Raw genomic sequence first — 24,270 nt, forward strand, 5'->3', positions numbered from 1 at the left:
TTATAGTCATAACTCATATTATTACTAACTTTAACCCCTCGTTACATAAAACTTAATAGTTTAACTGAAAGTCTATATTGTTTGGTCAAACAAGTGTATGTATTTAGTATTTTGAAGAGAATCAACAAAAATAGCTCTGCCTTAAACCTACAAAGCGTTCAAATCTGATAATCTCAAACCAAAGATAGACAAAGATGAAATACTTGAGAAAACATAGAGCACCATGAAAATCATTTTTATAATAGTGGTGTTAGGACACGTTTACGCGCGCATACCTTGACTATCCGGTAGTATTTGTTACCTCCCACTAGCATCGATATCAAGTCACTTGTACAATATGTTTATTTTTTATTCTATATCAACAACAAAAAAAATCAGTGTAATCATACAAGTGGGATCTGTGGAGAATAATGTATGCGCAACCTTATCGCTTTGAACACCATTTGCCTCTAGGCTACCCCTCTCAATTGCATCAAGGGCGTTCAAGATTTAATATATATGTAAAAAAGTAATATTTGACCTATATATATATAGTATAATTTTCCAGCGAAGGTTATTCAACTGATCACTCTTCAGCCACTGTAGCTCCCCTTATTTGATTGTATTCTTTAAGATTACATATAGAGACAACAACAATAATAAATCCAATAAATTTTCACAAGTAGGGTCTCGAAAGGGTAATGTGTACGCAGTACCCCTACCTTAGGAGTGCAAAGGGGTTGTTTCCGATAGACCCCTCGGCTAAATAGAAAATAAATAAAAAACAGTGGCAAAAAATAGTAACAACAGTAAGATATTAAGAAAACCGAAGCGAAAGATAGCAATCAACAATATGTGGTGATAGCAATCTACGAATAAGACGGATACCATACTAGCACTAATATTACCCGATAAAGAAAAGAAAAACGTTCGACTACGTACTAGCCTTCTACTCTAATCCTCGATCATCACACCCTTCTATCAAGGGTCATGTAATTGGTAAACCTTGTGGTCGCTACTGTGTTAAAACAGAAATTAGAAAAAAACTATTAGAAGAAACTGTAAAAAAATAAGTAAACTATAAGAAATATTCCGAGTCCACAATTTCCTTGTGCGTCCTTAAGGAATTTTAACCCCCTCACAAGTTGTCAAGGTAATGGATTAAATCCTCCCATGATGAAACAAAATAAGCCTTCCTGTAACAGTGGCAATACAAACTGCAGGATACCAACGAACTCAAAGAACAGAGCAAAATCACACTTACGAATTTGAAAGAGAAACTGCGAAGTAGAATGCAGGATTTTCAGAAGGAAGTTCTGTATTTTTCAGTGTGTGAAAATGAAGCCATGCCTTGGAAATTTATAGGCAATTGTCGGAAGAGGTGTGATATTTGTTCATAGTGTGAACAAATATTTGAAAGGAAGAGGTGTCTATTCAAAAGGGAAAACCAACGTTCAACATTTTGGATTTCAGTTAATTCCGTTAATTAACTCACTGGCCCTTAATTAATTCTTAAATAATTAATCAAATAAACTTTGTCAAAAAATTAATCTCATCGATCGAATGTGAACAGATATTTGAAAGGAAGAGGTGTTTGTTCAAAAGGGAAAACCAACGTTCAGCATTTTGGATTTCAGTTAATTATCTGACTGGCCCTTAATTAATTCTTAAATAATTAATTAAATAAACTTTGTCAAAAAATTAATCTCATCGATCATTTTCCAAATCCAACTCCAAATCCAAGCCGAGCGACAACGACGGCGCGAGACTTCATTCTCTTCAACTTCTTTTAAGAGCTCTAAGAAGTGATCCTATATATATACACACAAGTGTAGTTGTCCCTCACCAATGAGGGACAAAGTTCATTTGACAAAGCTCACTTGATTCAAATTATCCAAAATTTTCATTTTCCTCCATTTTATTTCCCACCATTTCCCAATTCACACTTCTAGTCTTTAAAGCCCAATGGCTTAAAGTCCAACAAACCCCAGCTGCGGAGATAACACATTGAGACAAAACAAAAAATTTCATTTCCATGACTCTAATTGTCAAAGTTTCTGACATTGCCTCTGTTACATATGTAATCTTTGCTAAACTCAAATCATAAAGAGGTAACATATAGCTGTGTATGTTTGGACTTCTTGTTGTGCGCGTGTGTGTGTGAAAACTGTTGTTTCATTAGTAGGCCTTGGTTGGTTCTGTGGTCAGTCCAAATCCAAAAGGGAAAAGAGGGTCATAATGTGAATCACCAACATTCATAGGGAGTTGATCAACAGTCTTGAACCAAGTCCTAGCAAGTTTACCAGTGAAACCATAGTCACCAAATAAGACATCAGCTACACCTTGCCCTTCTGTTCCTGGTAACCAAGCTGCAACAAGTGCATCCACTTGAGCTAGGTATGGTTGAATCACGACTGGCCGGCCCGTGAGGAGCACGACCACGCATTTCACCGTGGCACATACCGTAGTCATGGTGTCCGGACCAGGTGCGGGGATTGTTAAGTTTAGGGTGTCACCAGAGCCTTCCGCGTATGGTGTCTCGCCCACCACGACAATGGCGTAGGAGAAGTTGTTGGGCTTGATGAATTCAGCATCTGGATTTTCCTTGAACACAACTTTTGTTTCTGGATCAACTGTATTCTCTATGGCTGAGAGGATTGTAGTACCTAGTAAAAAAAAAAGTGACTAATTGATTAGTGCACAATAGAGTTATGGACTTGTTCAATAAATTTTGAAAACTGCAGTAGAGTCAAAATAGGTTAAGCAATGGGTCGTAGTCGGACCCGTCCAACTCAAACTCGGACATATAACACTTATGGTTAAAAAAAGATTGATATTCCAAGTTTTTCATTTTTTCTTTTTTAGTAGGGGAACCGTGTGACTATAGATCATGGGTTCGAGTCGTCAACCACTTACTGAAAGCTTGTGTCAAGGAAGGCTGCCTTTATTGCAACCCAATGGGATGCGGCCTTTCCTCAAATCGGGCATGAACATAAATGCTTCGTGCATCGAACTTCTCTCTTTTTTGGGAGAGGGTGGGAGTGGTCTACGTACCGAAACTGATAACTTTCGAGATTATGCAAGATTATATACAAAAGATCATTTTTTGGCTCTCTCTTTAGCCCTATATCTCTTATCCCTAAGAGGTTTTCCTCTACTAGTAGGTTTTTTCCGGAAAACTCTATTTATTCTGGTGTGGATGAAAGGCAGGCCTATAATTCTTGGATTTAATAGGACTCTTTACAAGCGTCCAAAGGATGAACGAGATGAACGTTTGTTGTCCCAACCATTCTTTTAGTCCCAATCCCGCAAAGGAAAGGGCTGACTTAGAACAAAGTTTTCGTGTTGTTGATTCCTAGGTGTAATGCTTCTTCCCATATGCTGCTTATTAGTGCTAGTAGAGTAGGATTGGCCCATAATACAGAAACTTTAGGCGTAACCTTTCGCTTAATACTAGAATCGAGAATCGAAACATTGTTTGAGCAGACAAGGTAATAAGTTGAGGGATAAAGAAATGTACCAATTGTTGTATTTCCACTTAGTCCTTGCCATGTAATAGTCCATCCACCACATTGATAGCCCATATTATTAGCATGGATTCCTGCAACTAATATACTTGATGCCTTCTTTGGAAGTGGTAAAACTGGTTCATCTGCATTTGCACCATTCTTTAATAAAACAAGTGATCTTCTCACTGCTTCTCTAGCCAATTCTCTATGCTCCTGCAATATTGTAACACAACAAGTTGAATCAAGATATCATTTTTTTCTAATTTTATAGTAACTTGTTATTTCGTTTATCTCTAAACGTTGAACTCACCGCGCTACCTAGATATTTCACCATACTATAATCAGCTAGAGGGTTCTCAAAAAGTCCCATTTGAAACTTCACTCTAAGAATTCTCTTAACTGCATCGTCGATTCGGCTCATTGAAACAAAGTTGTTCTTCACTAAATAGGTTAGACCATCAATGAACTCTGTTGTGTTGTAAGGCAACATTACCTGCAATATACAACAAGGAAAGAGCAATAATTAGCTCTTTATAGGTCATGTAAATCGAGTCGAAACACATTCTTGAGGTTCTAGAATCACGTGACAGTATGAGGCAGATCCAGAATTTAAACAATCATAAATATATGTTTTGATTCGAACATTATAGCACAAATTATGTAATGAAAAGAGGAAAATGACCTTGCATTTTTTAAATAAATTGATGATTAGTAACTAACCATGTCAATGCCAGCATTGACACCTTCAAGAATGGAATATGTATAGTTTGCATGCCAAGGATAAGTAAGCTTGTCAATTCCTGCCCAATCTGAAATAACAAAGCCCTGAAACAAATTCCATAACATTCACAATATTAGTTTGAAATCCCCGTCCTGTTGCATCATATGTTGCTCGAATCCTTCAAAAATATCGTTGTACCCATGTCAGATCCGTCAAAGCACCTATGTCAGATTCTCCAAAAAATTTGGAGGATCCGACTCAAGTGCGACAACATCTTTCGAGGATCCGAGCAACATAGATTGCATCTACTGAGCACTACAATGTTGCTCAGATCCTCCAAAAATATTACCGCAACGAGTCAAATCCTTCCAACTAAATACTTTTTCAGACGATCTGACGTAAGTGCTATAATATTTTTGGAGGATTTGAGCAATATAGACTACATCTACTGAGCACTATAATGTTGCTCAGATTCTCCAAAAATATTATTGCACCGAATCGAATCCTTCAAACTAAATACATTTTCGGAGGATCTGACGCAAGTGCAACAATATTTTTGGAGGATTCAAACAAAATAAATGGTATCGATTGAACACTAAGGGCATCCCGGTGCACTAAGCTCCCGCTATGCGTGGAGTCTGGGGAAGAGCCGGACCATAAGGGTCTATTGTGCACAGTCTTACCCTACATTTCTGCAAGAGGTTGGCTCCACGGCTTGAACCTATCTATTGAACACTACAAAGCCAAAATTTGAAGAGAGAATTGGGGAATTTACTCTGAAACGAAGTGTGCCTTTAAGAAAACCAGTGACCATTTCTCTATTACCATGCATTCTGAGACCATTCCAACTTGAATAAGAAACCATAACAGTAGCAACACCCTTGATAATTGAATTATAGTAACCTGCCATATGGATACTAAGCAAACCATGTCTATCAATTATTGTGTTGTTCTCATTTATGCCTTTTACTGTCCCACCATCACCTACATAATGCTTGGCACAAGCAGCCACCTTTTGCCTGTACAAAAACCAATAGTGAGTCAACGAACTATGCGAGGATATTCAACATATATAATGTTGGATATTCAACAAAAACCAAAGGTGTTCAAAACTCTTCGCCAGTGAACTATGCAAGGATATTCAACAACAAACAACCACAACAACAACCCAGTATAATCCCACTTAGTGGGGTCTAGGGAGGGTAGTGTGTACGCAGACCTTACCCCTACCCTGAGGTAGAGAGGTTGTTTCCAAATAGACCCCCGGCATCCTTCCCTCCAAGAACTTCCCACCTTGCTCTTGGGGAGACTCGAACTTACAACCTCTTGGTTGGAAGTGGAGGTTGCTTAGCATCAGAGCAAGGTGGTAGTATATATTCAACATATATAATTTGATTAATAACAAGTAACATTTTACCTATAATTTGATTAATAACAAGCAACATTTAACCTATACACAATACAATCTTTCGGAGAAGGGTGTCGTACGCAGCAATTTTTATAAGTGCCGGCTCTCTCAAATATTTACAAAAAAATGTACTAGTTGAGGTTTGAACCTTTGACCTCTTAGCGCAAAATCAAGCACATAACCAACCCATCAAGAGACGTTTTTTTGTTAAATAATGTCATTTTTTTCTATTTATCCGTTTTCTGACAGTCTTAATACATATACTTGGTAAAAATTTCCAACGAAGCGGTGTCGCGTGACACTGCTTCGCTAAAGGTGCATCCGCCCCTGTTGGCCACACATAACTTCGCCCCTAAACATGACATAGTCAGAATTTCTACACTTAAACTTTGGAGAAGGCATATTACCTCCTATCTTTGTAATTTCACGTATGGTTGACGAACTTTATCCATTATAAAAGAAAAGTTAAAAAATTATCTCTTGTCGCATCAAAGTAAGTGAATTTTATTTACTATTAACAATAAAATCACCAAACTTTACTATGATAACAATTATAACAGTAAAGTCATTAGACTTTACCCCTTGTAGTACAAATATACTATCAAAGTGAATGTATATATATATATATATATATATATATATATATAGTGAGTAAATTTTTGTGACTTTACTGTTTTAATAGTTGAAGTTTAATTACTATAACGTGACAAAATATACTGTTGTGATTTTACTTTTGAAGCAGGTAAAGTTTAGTGTCTATACGTGAAATTCATCTGCATATACATATACATATACACATATACCTATACAATATTTCTACTGAAATTTACGGGGTTCGATCAAGGATACACATAGGTGTCTGCCTCTGTTCACCGTGCAACACGTCATGTCATAAAAAACACTTGAAAAACACCATACCCACACCACACCCACATCCTACAACTAAATAATTGTTTACTTTCTAACATCAATTATATACATTATATATTATTTATTTATATTATATATATTTATGTAAAATTGAAGAATAATGTATTAGGTAGAAATCTTGTGCTTTTGATATAACACGTCACCAAATTAAATTGTTTAAGGTTGAATATTTAATTATTATTTTTACCTTGTTTTTGTTTTTCTTTTTTGTTGGTTTCTAATAAGTGGAAAAGGTGGTCCATGTTGGTAGGTCCATTGGCATGCTACAAAATCCCATACGAGAAAGATGCTTTTGTTTTGTGTCATAATTCAAATGATAGACTTTAATCCTCAACGGGACCAAAATAAAATGCTGTACCTTGTTTTATTTCAATTCTTGTCTTTTTCTTATTGGCTTTTTAAAATTATCACATGGATCACAAAAATTCTGTATCCTACCAAATAACTCCAAATCACATGCCAACTTAAAAATCAATTATGCCACTTTTTCCAACTTTTCTTCACACAAATGATTAATTAAATTTATTATTTATTTTTTTAGTTAGTATAAATAAATTGCGCACTAATTATACACTATTATATAAAAATTACACACACACATTAGTATAAAAATTCGCCGGGCTCTTTTTCTTTTAGTTTAAGCGACTAGTTGAACAATTATTTAGGTTAATTCTTTAAACAATAATCGCTAAAGGAATTTATTTTTGTTAAAGAAAAGGGTTATTCTTAAATCCGCCCATCGGTTGCTCACATTGTCAGTACTGAATTTAAATAAATGAGAGTTGGAGAGTTGAGTAGACTGATAACCAATGTAAAACTAGTTAATTTATAATAAATTTTTACAATATAAATATAAAAAAATATGATTAATTATTATTCATATAGTCAACTTTAACTATTTTGGAACTTTTTTTTTATTGTATAGAAAAAAAGGTTATTCTTGCATGTTGCCAAATCCTAAGATATCAAATCAAACTGACAAAATCTCCACCTCTTTCAACCAAAGAAAAAATAAAGACAAGAAATCCATTTAAGTCAAAGAAAAAGCGCGTCTTAGCTATCAATATATGCATGTGAGTTTCAGAATATGATTGAATTCAAGATTATGACTTATGATAATCCATGTGAGTTAGGCCAAAATATCTTTCTGAAATCAACATCACGATTTATAAACTCAATAAATCATTTTTTGCTAAGGTAAATTTAATAATTAAATAGTACTCCCTTGGTTACAATTTATGTAAATCTGTTTGATTGGATACGGAGTTTAAGAAAAAATAAAAGTTTTTTGAATTTGTGGTCATAAACAAGTCAAAATGGGGGCCAGAATATTTGTGTGGTTATAAAAGCTTCTCATTAAGGGTAGAATTGAAAGTTTAAGCTAAATTGTTTTCAAATTTAGAAAGGGGTTATTCTTTTTGGAACGGACCAAAAAGAAAATAAGTTCACCGGAACGGAAGGGGTAGACACTACATGACCAAAAGTGAACTAGTTCTTTTTGTGTTCTTTAATGACATATAATTTCAACATTAAACAAAGATAGATCAAGAACTTATAGAATAGCTAGTCATTAGTCTAAAAAAGTACACTTAATTATGTGCGCTTACGATAGGTTAAATTGTACTAATACAGTCAAATATCTCTATAACAACATTCTTATATAACAACAATTCACTATAAAAGTAAGTTTTTTTCGGAATTCGATCTATTATGTTATGTTATAATAGATGTCTCTATAACAACACTTCACAATAACATCAAAAACCTATCGAAACAGACGTGACTGCTATAGAGAGGTTGTAATAGAAAAGTTTCAGTATATTATCAGTGAATATAAATTAAATCCGAAAGGAGAAAAACTTACTTGTTAGCAACAAAAGGGACTCCTAATCTACCATTAGAAGGAACATCTCCTTGTAAACCAGGAACCATTTCACTCATTGCCCTAACAATGTTTGGATCTTCACTATAGCTCTCATAACATCTACCCCATCTTGGATCTCTGCAAACCTGATCAAGAATTCAAATTAATATATAAAAAGATTTACCTTATATACACTAATAATATAATACTTGGAGTCTCCGTGTGACCTATAGGTCACACGTTCAAGCCGTATAACCAGTCATTGATGCTTGCATCAGAGTATGCTATATACATTACATCTCCTTGGGGTGCGGCCCTTTCCCGAACCTTGCGTGAACGCGAGATGCTTCATGCATCGGGCTGTCTTTGTACACTGATAATGTAAGAATATTTTACATAAGTGTACCTTAACCTATGATGGTAGGTAACTTATCATTACCAAGTTACTAATTAATGTTTATTAAAAATCTACTTACAATAAGTGACCTGATCTTATAAATATGCATTACCGCAAGACAAGGTGCAAAAACATAAGGAATTCCAGTTGCTCTAGCTTCTAATGCAGTTGCAGCTCCAATCTTCTTGATCAATTGAGGATCCCTATTAATCAAAAGAAAGTATATCCAAGATTGAAAAACTCAACAAAGCAATCAAAAAAGTGATGAACTATCTCAAGAAAGGTTAATCCAAAGGTAGCTTATTACAAACATAAAAAAAACTGACATAAAGTATATTGTCATTATGGAATTTTTCCACCCCTAATTAGAGGTGTCGGGATAGAAGGACAATCCGGTTCACAAGGCATTTCGCGTTCATGCAAGGAAGCGTCGCATCCCAAGAGATGTGATGTAGACAACCAACTCATCAGTGGCGGAGGCAAGATTTCCGCTAAGGGGGTTTAAAAGAGAAAAAAAGTTTTAAAAAAATTATGGCTAGTGGAAATTGAACCGATAACTTTACAAAGGTTTTGAACCCCTTGGCCACTAATCTATGCTTTTGGGCTATGTCAAGGGGGTTCAAAAAATAATAGATAGAGATAAAAAAATAGATTTTAATTTATATATACTGTGTAATTTTTCGGCGTAGGGGGTTCGTGAACCCCCTTCTGCCCCATAAATCCGCCCCTGACTTCCACGTCTCGAACCCGTGACCTATAGGTCACACGAAAATAACTTTACCATTGCTCCAAGGCTTCCTTTTAGAGGTGTCAGGGATGAAACTCTAAAAAAAAAGTTCTTGGTAGGGGGCGCTCGTCCTTTAATGGGTCATACGCAGCGCAGAATCTGAATTGGTCGGACCAATGAATACTGAACACCAAATGGTTTAAAAAATTTGACATAAAGTATATTGTCTCAAGTTACCTGGTTACTCCAAGACCAACATTGTGAGGAAAAATGGTAGCTTTATAAACATTATTGTTGCCATGAACTGCATCAATCCCATAAATCATCGGAATCCCAAGACGAGTTGATAATGAACCCTTTTGAAAACCATTTATCATATCAATCCAATTTTCTGCTGATGCTTCTTTCTTTGGCACACTTCCTCCTCCACTCAATACACTCCCTGCTCATCAAAAATTACCAAGAAATCAAATTAAGTTCACACATATACGACAACTCACACAATAAAATGTTGAAAAATGGACACTTAATGTTCACAGTGACGGATTCAGGATTTATAATCAGCAATAAATTCTAAAAAAAGGGTAGTCAAGAAATTAGTGGTGCACGAAGCATCCCGCATTCACGCAGGGTACAGGGAAGGATCGCATCCTAAGGGGCGAATTAAGAATTTAGAATCAGCAATGAATTATGTAAAAAAAGGGCAGTCCGATGCACGAAGCATCACGCATTCATGTAGGGTCCGGAGAAAGACCGCATCCCAAGGAGGTATGATGTAGACAGTCTACCCTAATGCAAGCATTCGTGGCTGATTACTCGACTCAAACATATGACCTTAGATCATACGGAGACAACTTTACCAAAATCAGCGGCGAATTATGTTCTTTATATAGTCACTGATAAAGCCACATTCGCTTTAGGGGTTCAACTGAATTCCCTTCATCGAAAAATTATACTGTGTATATAAGTAAACTTACAGGACAAAAAAAAATTGAAATATGGGCACTACTATTTATAGTGGCAGATTCAGAATTTAAAGTTAGCGGGTTCCGTCGCATTTACCTATATAATACTTCTTCATGGCCTCAGGAGTAGCAACTGTACGATCAATTTGTATCATTTGGCCAATTTTTTCCTCCAAAGTCATTCTGCTCATTAAATCTTTGATTCTTCTGCCTAATGGCTTGTTTGGATCTTTGTATTTCATGTACTCTGCTTTTGTTAATATCATCCAACAAAAAAACACTAGAATTCTCATCAAAAATCCCATTTTTATCCTCTGCATTTCTCCTTCAAGAAAACATAATAAAAAAAATGAATGAAATTCAGATACATAGAACTGAAAAACAGAGCAAAACTCACTGTTTTCTGGGTATATTTTTGGCAGAAAATGATAAAATATGTAAATATGGAAGAAAAAAAAGAGCTTACTGAAATTATTATGAAGCCTCCAGAGCTTATTTGCTTTCTTCTTCTGGTTGATTTTTTGAAGATAGAATTTGGTGGGTTTTTTTAGTTGGGGGAAATTTTTGGACTGTTTAATTGAATGGAAGGCTTAGGGAGAAAAGCATGGTAGGGGACTATATAGGAGTTAGCTATTGTTTTATTTTCTTGGCAAGTTTATATTGTAAAAATTGCACGGGCGCATTTAACCTATATTCAATTTTTTTAAAAGTTTTAATTTTGTATTCATTTTTTAAATAACTTCAGCTCTCTTTCTCCTCCTCCTTCTACTCCTTTGTTTTCTTCTTCTTTTCTTCTGCTGCTGTTGGTACTGCTATGAAACTTCAGTTCATAGGTTACAGTTTTCACCTGAGCTTGATGATTTAGTTTCAGTCCAAATTTGGAAGTTTATATATAACTATAGATTAGAATTTCAATGTGATTTTTAACTATATATTAGATTATATTACTTGAAATCATATGAAGTTCATTCATATCTGATGGTTTTATGGGGAAATCCTCACAAACATGTGTTGAGTTTTCGGAGTACTTCACGATTTTGTCCTCATATTCAACTTATGGTAAGATTGTTGACGTATCTTGAGAGCATGGGTTGTGCAGCTAAAACGTGCTGAAGTTCAGCAAATATAGAACAAAACTTCTGCTGAAGTTCAGCAAATAGAGAACAAAACTTCAGCTACTAGAATGCTTAAGTTCAGCAATTACAAACAAAAACTTCAGCAAATAGAGAAAAAAAACTCTAGCTACTAGAATGCTTAAGTTCAACAATTACAAACAAAAACTTCAGCAAACACTTTGTTCAACAATTTGTTACTTTAGGCCCGTTTACTAGAATGCTGAAGTTTGCACGATTCCCTTTGCTACTTCAGGCCGGTATGCCTGAAGTTACGCGAAAAGTGGGTACGCTTGCAATTTTTTTTGCAAAGCGGGTATAAGTTAAAACGTGACCCAAAAAGCGGGTATAGATGCAAATGCGCCGTTTATATTTAACCGATTAGTAAAAAATAATCACATCTGCTAGTTAATATATACTGATTGTATATATACATATTATACATCAATATACAAAAAATATGTATTTTGCCGACTATTATTTTTTGAAAACGGCTATACAGTACAGTTTTTCCTTTTTTTCATTTGGTATCCGATATACTTTTTTAGGTCCCACCTAATACAGATTGTGTCATTTAAAGCAAAGTGGCAGAGCCAAATGTATTCGAGAGATATCGGTTAGGGATGTCAACCGACATCCCTTCGTCAAAAAATTAAGTACTTGTCTAACTAGGTAATTTTTTTTAATGCATATGTTATGCATTAATACACGTTGACTTCTAATTTTTTTATATTTTGACCCCCTTGGTGATCCCTTCATTAACGAAGAACGTGATCCCTACTAAATTTTTTTCATTCTCAAAGGTTGAACTCGGAATCTTTAATTAGAGGTAAAGAAATCATATCCATTCCACCACGATTTTGATGGCTTTTTTGGAGTTGGTTTCACTTAATTAATTTTGTTTTTTTCTAATTTCTTGTCTTGGTAATTAATCGTCATCCCTTTCTCACTGCTGTACTATTCTGATGTTGGTTTCTATTCCAGAGGAGAGGGAATATTACTATTTTAAAGTACAAAAAATGACAATGAAGTGACTACAAAGTTTAAAAACTTTTCGTCACTTATACTTTTTACTTTTCAATTTGTTCTATAGATTTTTTAATTATTTTGTTCTTTTCGGATATTATTGTCTCGTGTAATGAGCCGAAGGTTTTCCGGAAATAACTTTTACCCTCGGGTAGAGGTAAGGTCTGCGTAAACTTTATCCTCCTCGGACCCCTCTAGTGGAATTCTACTGAGTTGTTGTTGTTGTTCTATAGGTTTTGTCATTTTCCACTACCTAACTATTGGGGTAAATATGTAACTTAACAAAAAAAAGTTAATAGAAATAAAATAATGCAAACTTTAAAAAATTTAATGCGATAAATAGTTTTGAATTTAGTGAATATTAAATTATATCAGTGTTCCTATTGAGTTTTTCTTTACTTCTATATTAACTAGGCAAAAAGGCAAAAAAAAAAAAAAGGAGCAAATCACATGATATTTCATTGGTGTAGGCCATGTATATTGTGTATATAGTATAATTTTTTCTTGATATTTTCAATTGTATAGCACCGTTATTTTGTCTACACTAATGAGAACAAAGAATTAAGACAGGTTGTCTAATTAAATATATATAATAAACAACCAAAAAAAAAGAATATTAATTCTAGACAATATATAACCAAACAACGAAATACATGTGACGATGGCTGTCATGACAATTGTTCACGAAAATTTATTGTTTGTTACTTTGAATTTGGCCTTGTTACTAGCTGTAGTTATAGGTACAATCAATATTTTCATGTTTTGTATGTTTTTATAAATTTTCTTTAATGGTGATGTTTGGTCCAACTTATGACATTTCAATTATTTTCTGAAAGATAAGATTTATGCAATTAAGAGAAAAATAAAAAGAATACATTCTGAAGCCAAATGCTCTTGGACGGGCAATTGAATAGGCGGGATAAATACATCGATTTCCCCTTCTTTATAATGAATGGAGTTTGAGGTCATGTGAACCCAGGGGCGAAGTTATGTGAGGTCAATGGTGGTCAACTGAACATCTTCGCCGATTAATTATACTATATAAAGGGTAAAATATTGGCAAAGTACCTTAAAAATCCCTAAACTTGCAACGGATTATCAGTTACAACCTTAAACTATTCGTAGTCTTAATTACCCCCCTCAACTTAGCCTTTTGAGAGTCATTACCTCTCTGAATGCTGATGTGGCAAAGAGTGTGGGTGCACTCGCTGCCACGTGGATTTTTCCGGTATATGTGACATTTTTTTTGAAAAATAAAATATATTTTTACCTTTTTCAGTATGTTACTTCTTTAGATAATTTTTTTCGAATACAATTTATAACAAAACTTAGATAGAACTACATTATTTAGGCTAAATTTCTTTATTTGGCTAAAAATAATAAAGTTTTAGTTAATCTTTTTTTGAATTTGACCTGAAAATAAAGATTTATACAATTGAAATAAATAGTCAAGGCATCTAAAAAGTTATAGAAAATACATAGTTTGAAATTAATTATTTTGGCTAATTTTTTATATAGCTCTAATTTATGGTGCTCTAAAAATATATTTTTTTTTTTACAGATTTTACCTGAAAATATAAAAATACACAGTTGAAATAAATAGTCATTGCATCAAAAGAAGAAATAAAAAGAGTGTACAATTTCTTCAACTATGCATTTTTATTTCTTCAACCGTGTACAATTTCTTCAACTATAAAAAGAGTGTACTTTTTTTATTTCTTTTTTTTGATACAATGGCTATTTATTTCAACTGTGTATTTTTATTTTTCCAAGTAAAGTCTGTAAAAAAAAAATATTTTTAAAGCACCATAATTTAGAGGTATATAAAAAATTATAACCAAAATAATTAATTTCAAACTATTTATTTTTTATAACTTTTTAGATGACCTTGACTATTTAATTCAATTGTATAAAACTTTATTTTCAGGTCAAATTCAAAAAAAGATTACCTAAAACTTTATTACTTTTAGCCAAATAAAAAAATTTAGCCTAAATAATGTAGTTCTATCCAAGTTTATCATAAATTGTATTCGAAAAAAATTATCTAAAGAAGTAGCATACTTAAAAAGGTAAAAATAAATTTTATTTTTCAAAAAAAAAAATGCCACATATACAGGAAAAATCCACGTGGCAGGCGAGTGCACCCACAATCTTTGCCACATCAGCATCCACTGGGGTAATGACTCTTAAAAGGCCAAGTTGAGGGGGTAATTAAGACCACAAGTAGTTTAAGGCTGTAACTAATAATTTGTGTCAAGTTTAGGGAGGTTTTAAGGTATTTTGCCTAAAATATTTTGTTATTGCTACAAAATAGACTTTGAACACCCTTGCACAGCCTCCAGCTTGAATACCTTTATTGAATTTTCTAACTTCACCACGGTGTGAACCTCGCGATTCGATATAATTGACATGTATAATTCTTTCTCCTTTTTTTGTTAGCGACTTTCTCTCATCAAATTCTTGTTTTATTTGCCTTAGAACATCACAATGGAGAATTTTTTTAATTTCATATAAATATTTTTTTAATGATGAATCGATCATTCGATATTTTTTCTTTGTGACAGAGTATAGAAAATCTCAGAAATATCTAAAATATGTGGTGTTCTATTATACTTTTTGTATGAAATAAGGCATAAATAGACAATTTCGAAGATAAGCTTGATATAAACATTAAGTTATTTTTGGAAAATGATAATGTTCGGTCCAACTTGGTCAATTCATGAGTAAGTGAATGGACCAAATAAGCAATCATGGAACTATTTGGTCCCAAGAGTTTTTGGCCTAGAACTTGCACTAGCTAGACTTTTGTTGTTGGTCCCCTACCCACCCTCCACAACTTTGATAAATCAAATTTGGTTTGAACATTATTACAACCAAAATATCTATGATTATCCATATTGTTTGTCCAAAGTAAATCCTTACATTTTAAGAAATAGTAGAAACTTGCTATATTTATTAGATACAATATGGTTAAAGTTTTCTAATATATTTTTCTTAGAAATCTTGTTTCTAATATACAATATGCAGTGTCCATTGTAAAATAGTTGTGCCGCCCATGATGAAGGAAGGGTTGACAAAGGCGAGTTAAAAAGAATGATTGACAAAAGCGAGTTAAAAAGAAGGATCGACAAACTTCTAGGCTGATAAATTTCTAAAGAAAGGGCGCACATGACACTTTAGGCGACCCCCGCTAGAATAAGGAGAGGACTGTGAACAATTTTATAAGTCATATTACAAGTTCATATGCTACGTACATCTTTGGACTCGATAATGTCGTAAGCCAAGGTATAAACTCGTAAGATCTATTAGACCAAAGCGGACAATACATGTCATGAGTTCGGGCCGTAACAATGGTACAACATATCATGAGAACTTACATTAATTTGTTATTGTTATACTCCCTCTGTTTCTAGTTAAACGACACTGTCTTTATTGATTTGTTCCAAAAAGAATGACACATTTTTATATTTAAAAATAACTTACAACTTTAAACTTTTCATTTTCCCTCTTTACCTTTAATAATTTTTTTTATAGGCATACAAATATCATGGTCCCACAAAGTTTTTGCTCATTAAGCTTTTAAGACCACGTATTTCAAAAGTCTTTTTTTTTTCCTTAAAATTTGTACCAAGTCAAACTACATTATCTAAATTGATACGGAGAGAGTAGTTAATTTGTTTTTCCGATAATATGTTGCTTCACAAATTTTTAACATAAAATGCAATACACAAAAAATAAAGAATAAAAGAGGGAGATTAAAAAAAAAAAACATGTGGGGTTAAAAATCCCAACTTTGATACGAGCAATCACTTCGGTCTATGGAGTAAAAAGTTCAAACAAGAAGGAACTTTTTGGTACATTCTCATATCACTCAAAAATTTAGGAGAATAATATTAAATATTTTATTTATCTCAATAATTTTTATCTGAGTAGAATTGTTCTGTGTATTTCATTTTATATTACTCATATTTTTATTTCTTTAAATGCAAATCGTGATCATGTGATAGGCACATGTGTCCATTTTTTAGTACAAAGAACAATATAAAAAGGAAAGAGCAATATATTAGTGAAGTAAAAAGAAAAAGACTTTGATTTTTCGTGAGAGAATATGGTGAACAAGAAATCAGATTTTCCCTAATGTGAGGATCCAAGATCTCATGGTCATCAATTATGTAATTAATTTCCCATCTATACTTACTTTTAAAAAATTCAGATTTTTGAATTTAATACTGATTTTGGGAGAGGGAGGAGTTAATATATTAATTTAATTATGAGTATAATAATGTAATCAATTTATTGTCCAGTTGTTCTTTTTAATCTATGATCTAAAGATTCTTGCTAAGCAAACTAAAAATCTTATGAGAAAATGCTAAACACAATCTTAAGTTTTGAAAGTTATTGTAAACACTAGAGCACAATCTAATATTTTAAGTGCAAATTGAAAATTATATGAACAAATATTAGAGCCGAATCTAAATATTTTAAGTGTAGCCAATGGGACAATCAAGGAGCAACACTTGTTAAACTTAAACTTTTGCACATGGGGCCAGTGGGGAAAGATCTTTACACAAATAACCGGCCATAATAATTGTTTACTTTTTCTAGCCATATACATAAATTATGCATAATTATACACATATAATATAGTATAAATTATGCACCGATTATTTTTAGTTTAAGTGTTTCGATGGGCGGCTATTTGGGTTAAATTTTCAAGACCATTTACTTTGAGGGGCTATTTGTGTACCTCACACCCCCCCCCCAAAAAAAAGGGGGGGGGGGGGGATTTAAAAATAGCCAGATTTACAACTGTCATTCAAAAATAGCCCAGTTTCAAAAGTAATCGAAATTTAGCCGCTTTTCATGTAAAGATAAATTCAAGCGAAAACACTGTTCAAAACCCAGAAAATACGCCCGTATATTATACTAGAGTTCCAGCATAAGTATGCTTGAACTCCAGCATATTATACGGGAGTTCCAAGATAACTATGCTGGAACTCCAGCATAATATGTTGGAGTTCCAGCATAAGTACACTAGAACTCCAGCATAATATATTGGAGTTTCAGCAAGTATAAATGTCCAGTATAATATACTGGAGTTTGGAGCACCGGTGCTCCAGTCTCCCGTATATTATACAGGAGTCAGCAAAGTATACCGGTCCAGCATAATATGCTGGAGTTCGTACACAGATGCACCGAACTCCCGTATATTATGCGGGACCGGTCTTTGTTGCAGCAAAATAGTGGCTATTTTTCATTGACTTCGTAAATGGTGGCTATTTTTGAATGACCAGTCCGAAAACTGGCTATACCGTACTATTTTAACCAAAAAAAAGTGTCATATTACTCTTATTTTTTGTGTAATGGGCCTCTCTTAAGTATGGGCCTTAAAGAAGACTGAAACCCAAGTTTTTAAGTTGTCCTTCTACTTCGAAAGCCACCCAAAAAGAAAAGAAAAATACAAATAGATCTTTTCATGGAAATTTTTTTAACAATCCATTTTTCCTTAAAGTAAGATTTTTTTCTCCAGATAAATAGTTATGCAAATCCAGTGGCATAATTTCTGGCAGATTGCAGTCCAAAAAGGAATATTTGAACATAAAAATAAAATATTATTAGGGGGTAGGCTATGCTTTTGTTTGACGGAAAGTATATTGTTCTTTTTAGCTCATTGGATACTATAGAAAAAAAAAATTAATAATAAAGATAGAATTATCAGAAATTTCTCCCCTATAGTTATATTGGTATATAATATTTTTTTTTATTTGTTTGCATAGGAGGCTTGTTTTGAGACTTGCCCGAAATGTGGGTAAACAGTCGTCTTCGCATTAAGTGTTTACACCAAATCAAGTAATATAGTCATAAATTATGGTGCATGCGATATATAATTGGCTTAAATTCGAGATTTCTTATTCTTAAATTTCTTCATAGTAATCTGTCATTCTTTTTTATTTAATATGACGGTGAAAAACCAACAATGCAAATATGTTTACAAAGTCAAGAGTCACTCATCTGAGTCAACGAATTCGAATTTCACTATGCCAATTCAACCAATTAATTTTTAATACAAAATTATCAACAAGACATTTGGTACTTCGTAGGGGGCCTCACGAGTTGTCGCTAGCGTTATCGGTTGTTTTGAACAAAGATCGGTCACACTACTAGTTGTTTGGAACGCTAAGGCCGAAAGGCAGGCGGTCGGGAACACTAAAGGCATTTGCTCTGGATGCTAGGGGTTGTTGCTCATGCAAGCGAAAGAGTGTTTTGGAGCACTAAGGCCGACTAGTGGTTGCTTCGCTCGACAAAACTGAAACCTTTCTAACCTAGGTAAGCTAAGAAAATAACAATTTTTGAACTTTCACTACTTAGGAAAATTAAATAAAACAAAAGCAATAAAGAAGTTGTCTAAAGTTTGAATTAAAACAAGGACGTTTCTGTTCAGATTTCATATTACTTGTTGTGTATAAGATTATCAACCATCTGTTCCAAGACAAATGTTATACAGAAAATCAGCAATGCTGCAGATAATTTTATGGAAATGTCACTATATATATGGATATATATAATAATAGTGTTAATAGGACTGGTTCAGGTGAAAATGTTACATCACATCAAATTTATTACAAGTTGTCAAAATAGCCAACTGGGTTAAGGATGACATATACCCTATGTATAAATTATATTATTTTTAAACCAAAAAGAAAAATTAAAAATTGCTAAAAACAGAAAATGTCTAAATGTATCCCTGTAATTTAATATCCTTAGGTTGGAACTTTGTTAGGAATTAAGGGCAAAAATGTAACTTTCCTAATGTCGAGAGTGATATTAGATTAAATGTCTAATACGACGGCAACAACAATAACAACAACCTAGTGTAATTCCACAATTTGGGTCAGGGGGAAGGGATAGAATGTACGCAGTCTTACCCCTACCTTGAAGGGAATAGAAGCTGTTTCCGATAGACCATCGACTAAAGAAATTAAATGTCTAATAGAGGACAAGATTATTTAATTTTAATGTTACACAAGCAAATTTAACCCTATTAAAGATAATAGGGAAATTACTAAAGACAGAAAGTAAAAAAATTTCTACAAAATAAAAAAAAAAAAAAATAGTATATATAATAGTGAAACTATTCAATCAAAATCTTGGGGGTCTCACATCATTTTCAAAGGCAAACATGTGATACCAATGAAGACAAAAATTCCACCCCCTCTACCCCTCTCCCCATAAAAAGAACTTTTGGGAGTAGCCACATAAAGAAATATATTATTAATTATTATTCATCACTGACATTATAACAGTACCCTTTTTCACTTGTATTATAAATAATAAAATAAAAAACACTATAGTGTATCAATTGGACTGCAATGACATTTTTGGACTTTAAAAATGTGTATTACTATAAATTCAGAATCAATACACTACTTTTCTTGAGCCGAAAGTCTATCCAGAGGAGGAGTCAGGATTTAGAATTTATGGGTTCAATATTATAAGTCTTTTAAGTTACTGTGCTCTAAATTAACAATTTGTACATAATTCAATAATTTTTTATAGACAGAAACAGAGTTCGGACAAAAGTTACTGGGTTCAGCCGAAACCATATCCGAAGGGCTGGCTCCGTTTCTGAGTATATCGAAAACAACATCTCTACATTTACAAGGTAGGGGTAAGATCTGCGTATACACTATCCTCCCCAAATCCCGCTTGTTGAACCACACAGAATATGTCGTTATTATTGTTGTTGAAAATTGAATTTTTACACCCAAAAAAGACCAAAACCAACCTTAAATTGATTACCAAAGTGGAAAAAAATGTTCAATACACAACTAAAAAGTTTAGAAATTATAGCATTAAAGAAGATCCCAAAGTCCTCAAAATAAGGTTAAAAGTGGTGGCCTTTTAAAGTGGGTACTTGGATCTAGGCCATAATAAAATCCAGTCATACTATAAATTCAAAATTAATTTCAATTTAGATAGTCTGAAATTTTCTAATATATAATTTCAATTTAGATAGTCTAAAATTTTCTATTATATTAACCTAAATGAAGAAAATCCTAAACTTTGCAACTAAACTGTAAATATTCCTACTCCTATTATGTTGTAGACACCTATTGAAATTTTTTACATTTTCTATTAATGACATTTCTTATACCATATTAATTATTATTTCAAAATTGTACATGAAAATCCAAAATTTCTTGTAAAAAAACTAATACTTCCTCTGTTCACTCTTACTTGTCCATAATGAACTTTGCACGCCCTTTAATAAAAATAATAAATGAAGTGCATATTTTACCATAGTACCATACTAATGATAGTATTTTGAGAAGTCGTAGAAAATAATTTATGAAATGAGTAATTAATGATAAAGGTAAAATATATGGTCTTCTCTTGATTTGCTAAAATTGACAAGTAAACATAAAATATATTTTTTGTATAGTAGACAAGTAAAAGTAAATGGAATTAGTATAAACATAGTTACTTAAAAGTATGGAACTGCTCTGTGTCATGCATAGGGCTGTGCACGGATCGGATTTAGCACATTTCGGTTTCGAATTTCGGATTTCGGATTCTAGAAAATACAATCCGAATCCGATCCTAATTAAAGTTTAGATCGGATCGGATTTTAAAGTGTGGATCGGATCGGATTTCAGATCGTATCATTATGCATCAAAGTTGCTAACTAATATGTATATTTTCTTTGTAAAAGAGGCAATACATTAAGAAAAATTCATGTTTATGCAATTATGAGAGTACTATGGTGCCAATATAGCTAAATCTAGCAATTGTAAACGTAATAACTTGGAGGAAGATGTAAAAGAAGTATTGACTATCCGAAATTAAAGTGTAGTATTTATACATTGCCTAATAATTTCGAATTTCGGATCGGATTAAAATATATCAATCCAAATCCGATCCGAAATTTTAATAAACACAATCCGAAATCCAAAATCCAAAATTGAATGAATCGGTTTGGATTTCGAATATCCGATCTGAATGAACAGCCCTAATCATGCAGCTAAAAATCTGTACTTGTTTTTGACATTAAGCAGAATTATATTATATATTCCATTGCATACATTATAATTGTATTTAAACAAGGGTAACAAAGATATTATCCTAATCATAACTTTCAAAAAGACAAAAAGAAAAGGTGCATATGTTCAGGGCCCACTAAACTGTTTGAGGGCAACATATTTTCAAAAATGAATCCTAATTTCTGATCTCTTCAGCTTTATAACAACACAGCAAGTCACCCTTCATTATTATTATTTTGCCCCATTGGGGGCAGTCGGGATCTTGGAGCCACGGTAAAATAATTTTCATATGACTTATACGTCATGGGTTTTAGCCGTAAAGTAACGATAAAGTTATTTTTATGTAATCTATAAGTGACGGGTTCGAGCTGTGGAAGTAACCACTAATACTTGCATTAAGTTATACTGTCTACATCGCATCCCTTACGATACAAATCTTCCTCGGACCCCGCGCGAATACGGAGTACTTTATGCACCAAATGAAATTCTTTTAGGAGCCACTCTTGCGTGATGTATTATTCCTATGCCTTATTTCATGTGACATTATTATTTTAAAACGGCTTAAAAAATGATATATTTATCTTTCTGGAAAGTAATTTATACTTAATGACATAATTTATTGGAACTAATTTAATACATAAGTTCATTTTTTTTAATCTCCTAGTTAGGCAGTCACTAGGATTCAACTGATTAGGCAATATCTTAGGTCTAAACGGGATGTAAAAAATAAAAAGATTCGTCACAACATTCATTTAAAAGAATAACTTCAATACTTTGAATATATTTAACTTACACATATATATAAAAAAATCTTACAATTTATTTCTGAAACTCTATGACTATTTCAACTTTCACCCACAAATTTTTACTATCTACTGTCAAATAAAGTTACTTCCGTATGACCTATAAGTCACGAATTCAAGCAGTGGAAGCAGTCACTAATGCTAATATTATGATAGACCATCTACATCACACTCTTTGAGGATGACCCTTCCCCCAATCCTACATGAACGTGGGGTGCTTTGCGGACCGAACTGCCCTTTTTTATTAAAAAAACTATATGCTAGCTTTAGTGTTTTACTATATCTCAACTTATACCCACATGAAGGGGAATCTTGGAATAACGGTCATATATTCCATGTGACCTATAAGTTACGGGTTTGATGTGACATCAGAGTAAGCTACCTATATCACATACCTTGGGATGTGGCCCTTCCTCGAACCTGCGTGAACACAACATACTTCGTACACCGGTCTGTCCTTTTAACTTTCACCCACAAATTTTACTATTTACCATCAGCCAACCATAAAAAGAGTTTTTCTTTTTCCAACTCAACCCTCTCTAACACTCTAATAAACTCTCCAAAGTATTATCCAAGACTCCTCTCAAACTCATTTTCACACTCTCTTTCAACCCTTGTCATCAATTTTCACCTCACCTTAAAAAGCTTCAATTTGTCATAGTTTCAAAAACTAAATTTTTTTCAATGGAGAATGAGAAAGAGCTGCCACCATTAGTGGAAGCGCCGCCGGTGGCGGTGGTAATGGTGGAAGAAAACCACTCAACACATACATCTATAGAAACACTGTTAGTTGTATTAGCAGTAATAACAATACTTGGTGTTATTGCTGGTATAATTGCTAGGTTATGTGGTGGTAGACATTTTAGTGGTTCAGGTGAAGATGATATTGAAGGTTGGGTTGAGAGGAAATGCAGAAGTTGTATTGATGGTGGTGTTTCAACCGCTCCGCCGCCACCTCCGCCGCCACAAGAAGAAGCTAAACCACCAGCAGCAGCAGCAGAAGCTACTTCTACAACAGCAACAGAAGAAGCAAAGAAGTAAGAGAGAAATAGAAAATTGTTGTAGTAATATAATTCCATTTTAGGGTAGCTATAACTAGTAACTATTCTTGAGGCTTCTCTCTTTTGTATTATTCTTTTCTTTTTTTTTTAATTTTTTTTTTCAAACTTTGATATTTTAATCGGCTTGTGTGCATCTCGACTATTCTTATTTGTTATCTTGATAAAGTATAAATATCCATAACTTTGTTCCCCAAATCTTAAACAGATAGAAAAAATCATCTATCATTTTTTTCTCAATTTTTATTTTTATTTTTAAATTATGTTTGGTTTGTGTTTTGAGGGGTGGTAAGGTAGGAGGTTTCTAACCAGGTAGATTAAAGTTGTTGACTATAAATTTCTTTTTTCTTTCCCTCCCTACAAATTTCAATTTTTTTTTGTTTTTGTTTTTTTGTTTAAGGATTGTATTGTCTACTGAAAGGGTTTATGATATTTAGTGTTAGTAGGAATAATATTCATTTTTTTTTCTTTAATTGATATACTAGTAGTTTTTATACCTTTTTGTCTTGTTTATTTCATAGTAATGTTTTTCAAACATATGTATACCTATGGCATTTAGAACTTACAATTTTCTAATGAAACTGCATCCATTAATGAAGTGTTGATTTAGTTTTGATACGAAAGCAAGTTCATTATATAAATTTATGACTGAGAAAGATCATTGTTTATATCACTTCAATTGAGAAAAATGTGAGAATTAATTCAAAAAGATTTATACTATGAGATTATT

General features: G+C 33.1%; 2 protein-coding genes across 2 annotated transcripts; one reads left to right on the forward strand and one right to left on the reverse strand.

Annotated features, from left to right (window-relative positions):
• Positions 1-1,986: 1,986 nt before the first annotated feature.
• Positions 1,987-11,128, reverse strand: LOC104210048 (uncharacterized). Its single transcript, XM_009758847.2, has 10 exons — positions 10,967-11,128; positions 10,598-10,825; positions 9,773-9,977; positions 8,921-9,011; positions 8,412-8,557; positions 4,985-5,228; positions 4,209-4,313; positions 3,799-3,981; positions 3,500-3,701; positions 1,987-2,645 (listed from the first exon to the last, which is right to left on the reverse strand). Exons 2-10 carry the CDS (start codon positions 10,818-10,820, stop codon positions 2,158-2,160), a joined length of 1,887 nt encoding a protein of 628 aa, XP_009757149.1. The 5' UTR covers positions 10,821-10,825; positions 10,967-11,128; the 3' UTR covers positions 1,987-2,157.
• An 11,883-nt stretch (positions 11,129-23,011) lies between these two features.
• Positions 23,012-24,009, forward strand: LOC104210047 (uncharacterized). Its single transcript, XM_009758846.2, has one exon. It carries the CDS (start codon positions 23,167-23,169, stop codon positions 23,521-23,523), a length of 357 nt encoding a protein of 118 aa, XP_009757148.1. The 5' UTR covers positions 23,012-23,166; the 3' UTR covers positions 23,524-24,009.
• Positions 24,010-24,270: the final 261 nt, after the last annotated feature.

The sequence above is a fragment of the Nicotiana sylvestris genome, chromosome 4, assembly GCF_000393655.2.
Source record: "Nicotiana sylvestris chromosome 4, ASM39365v2, whole genome shotgun sequence".
NCBI lineage: Eukaryota > Viridiplantae > Streptophyta > Magnoliopsida > Solanales > Solanaceae > Nicotiana > Nicotiana sylvestris.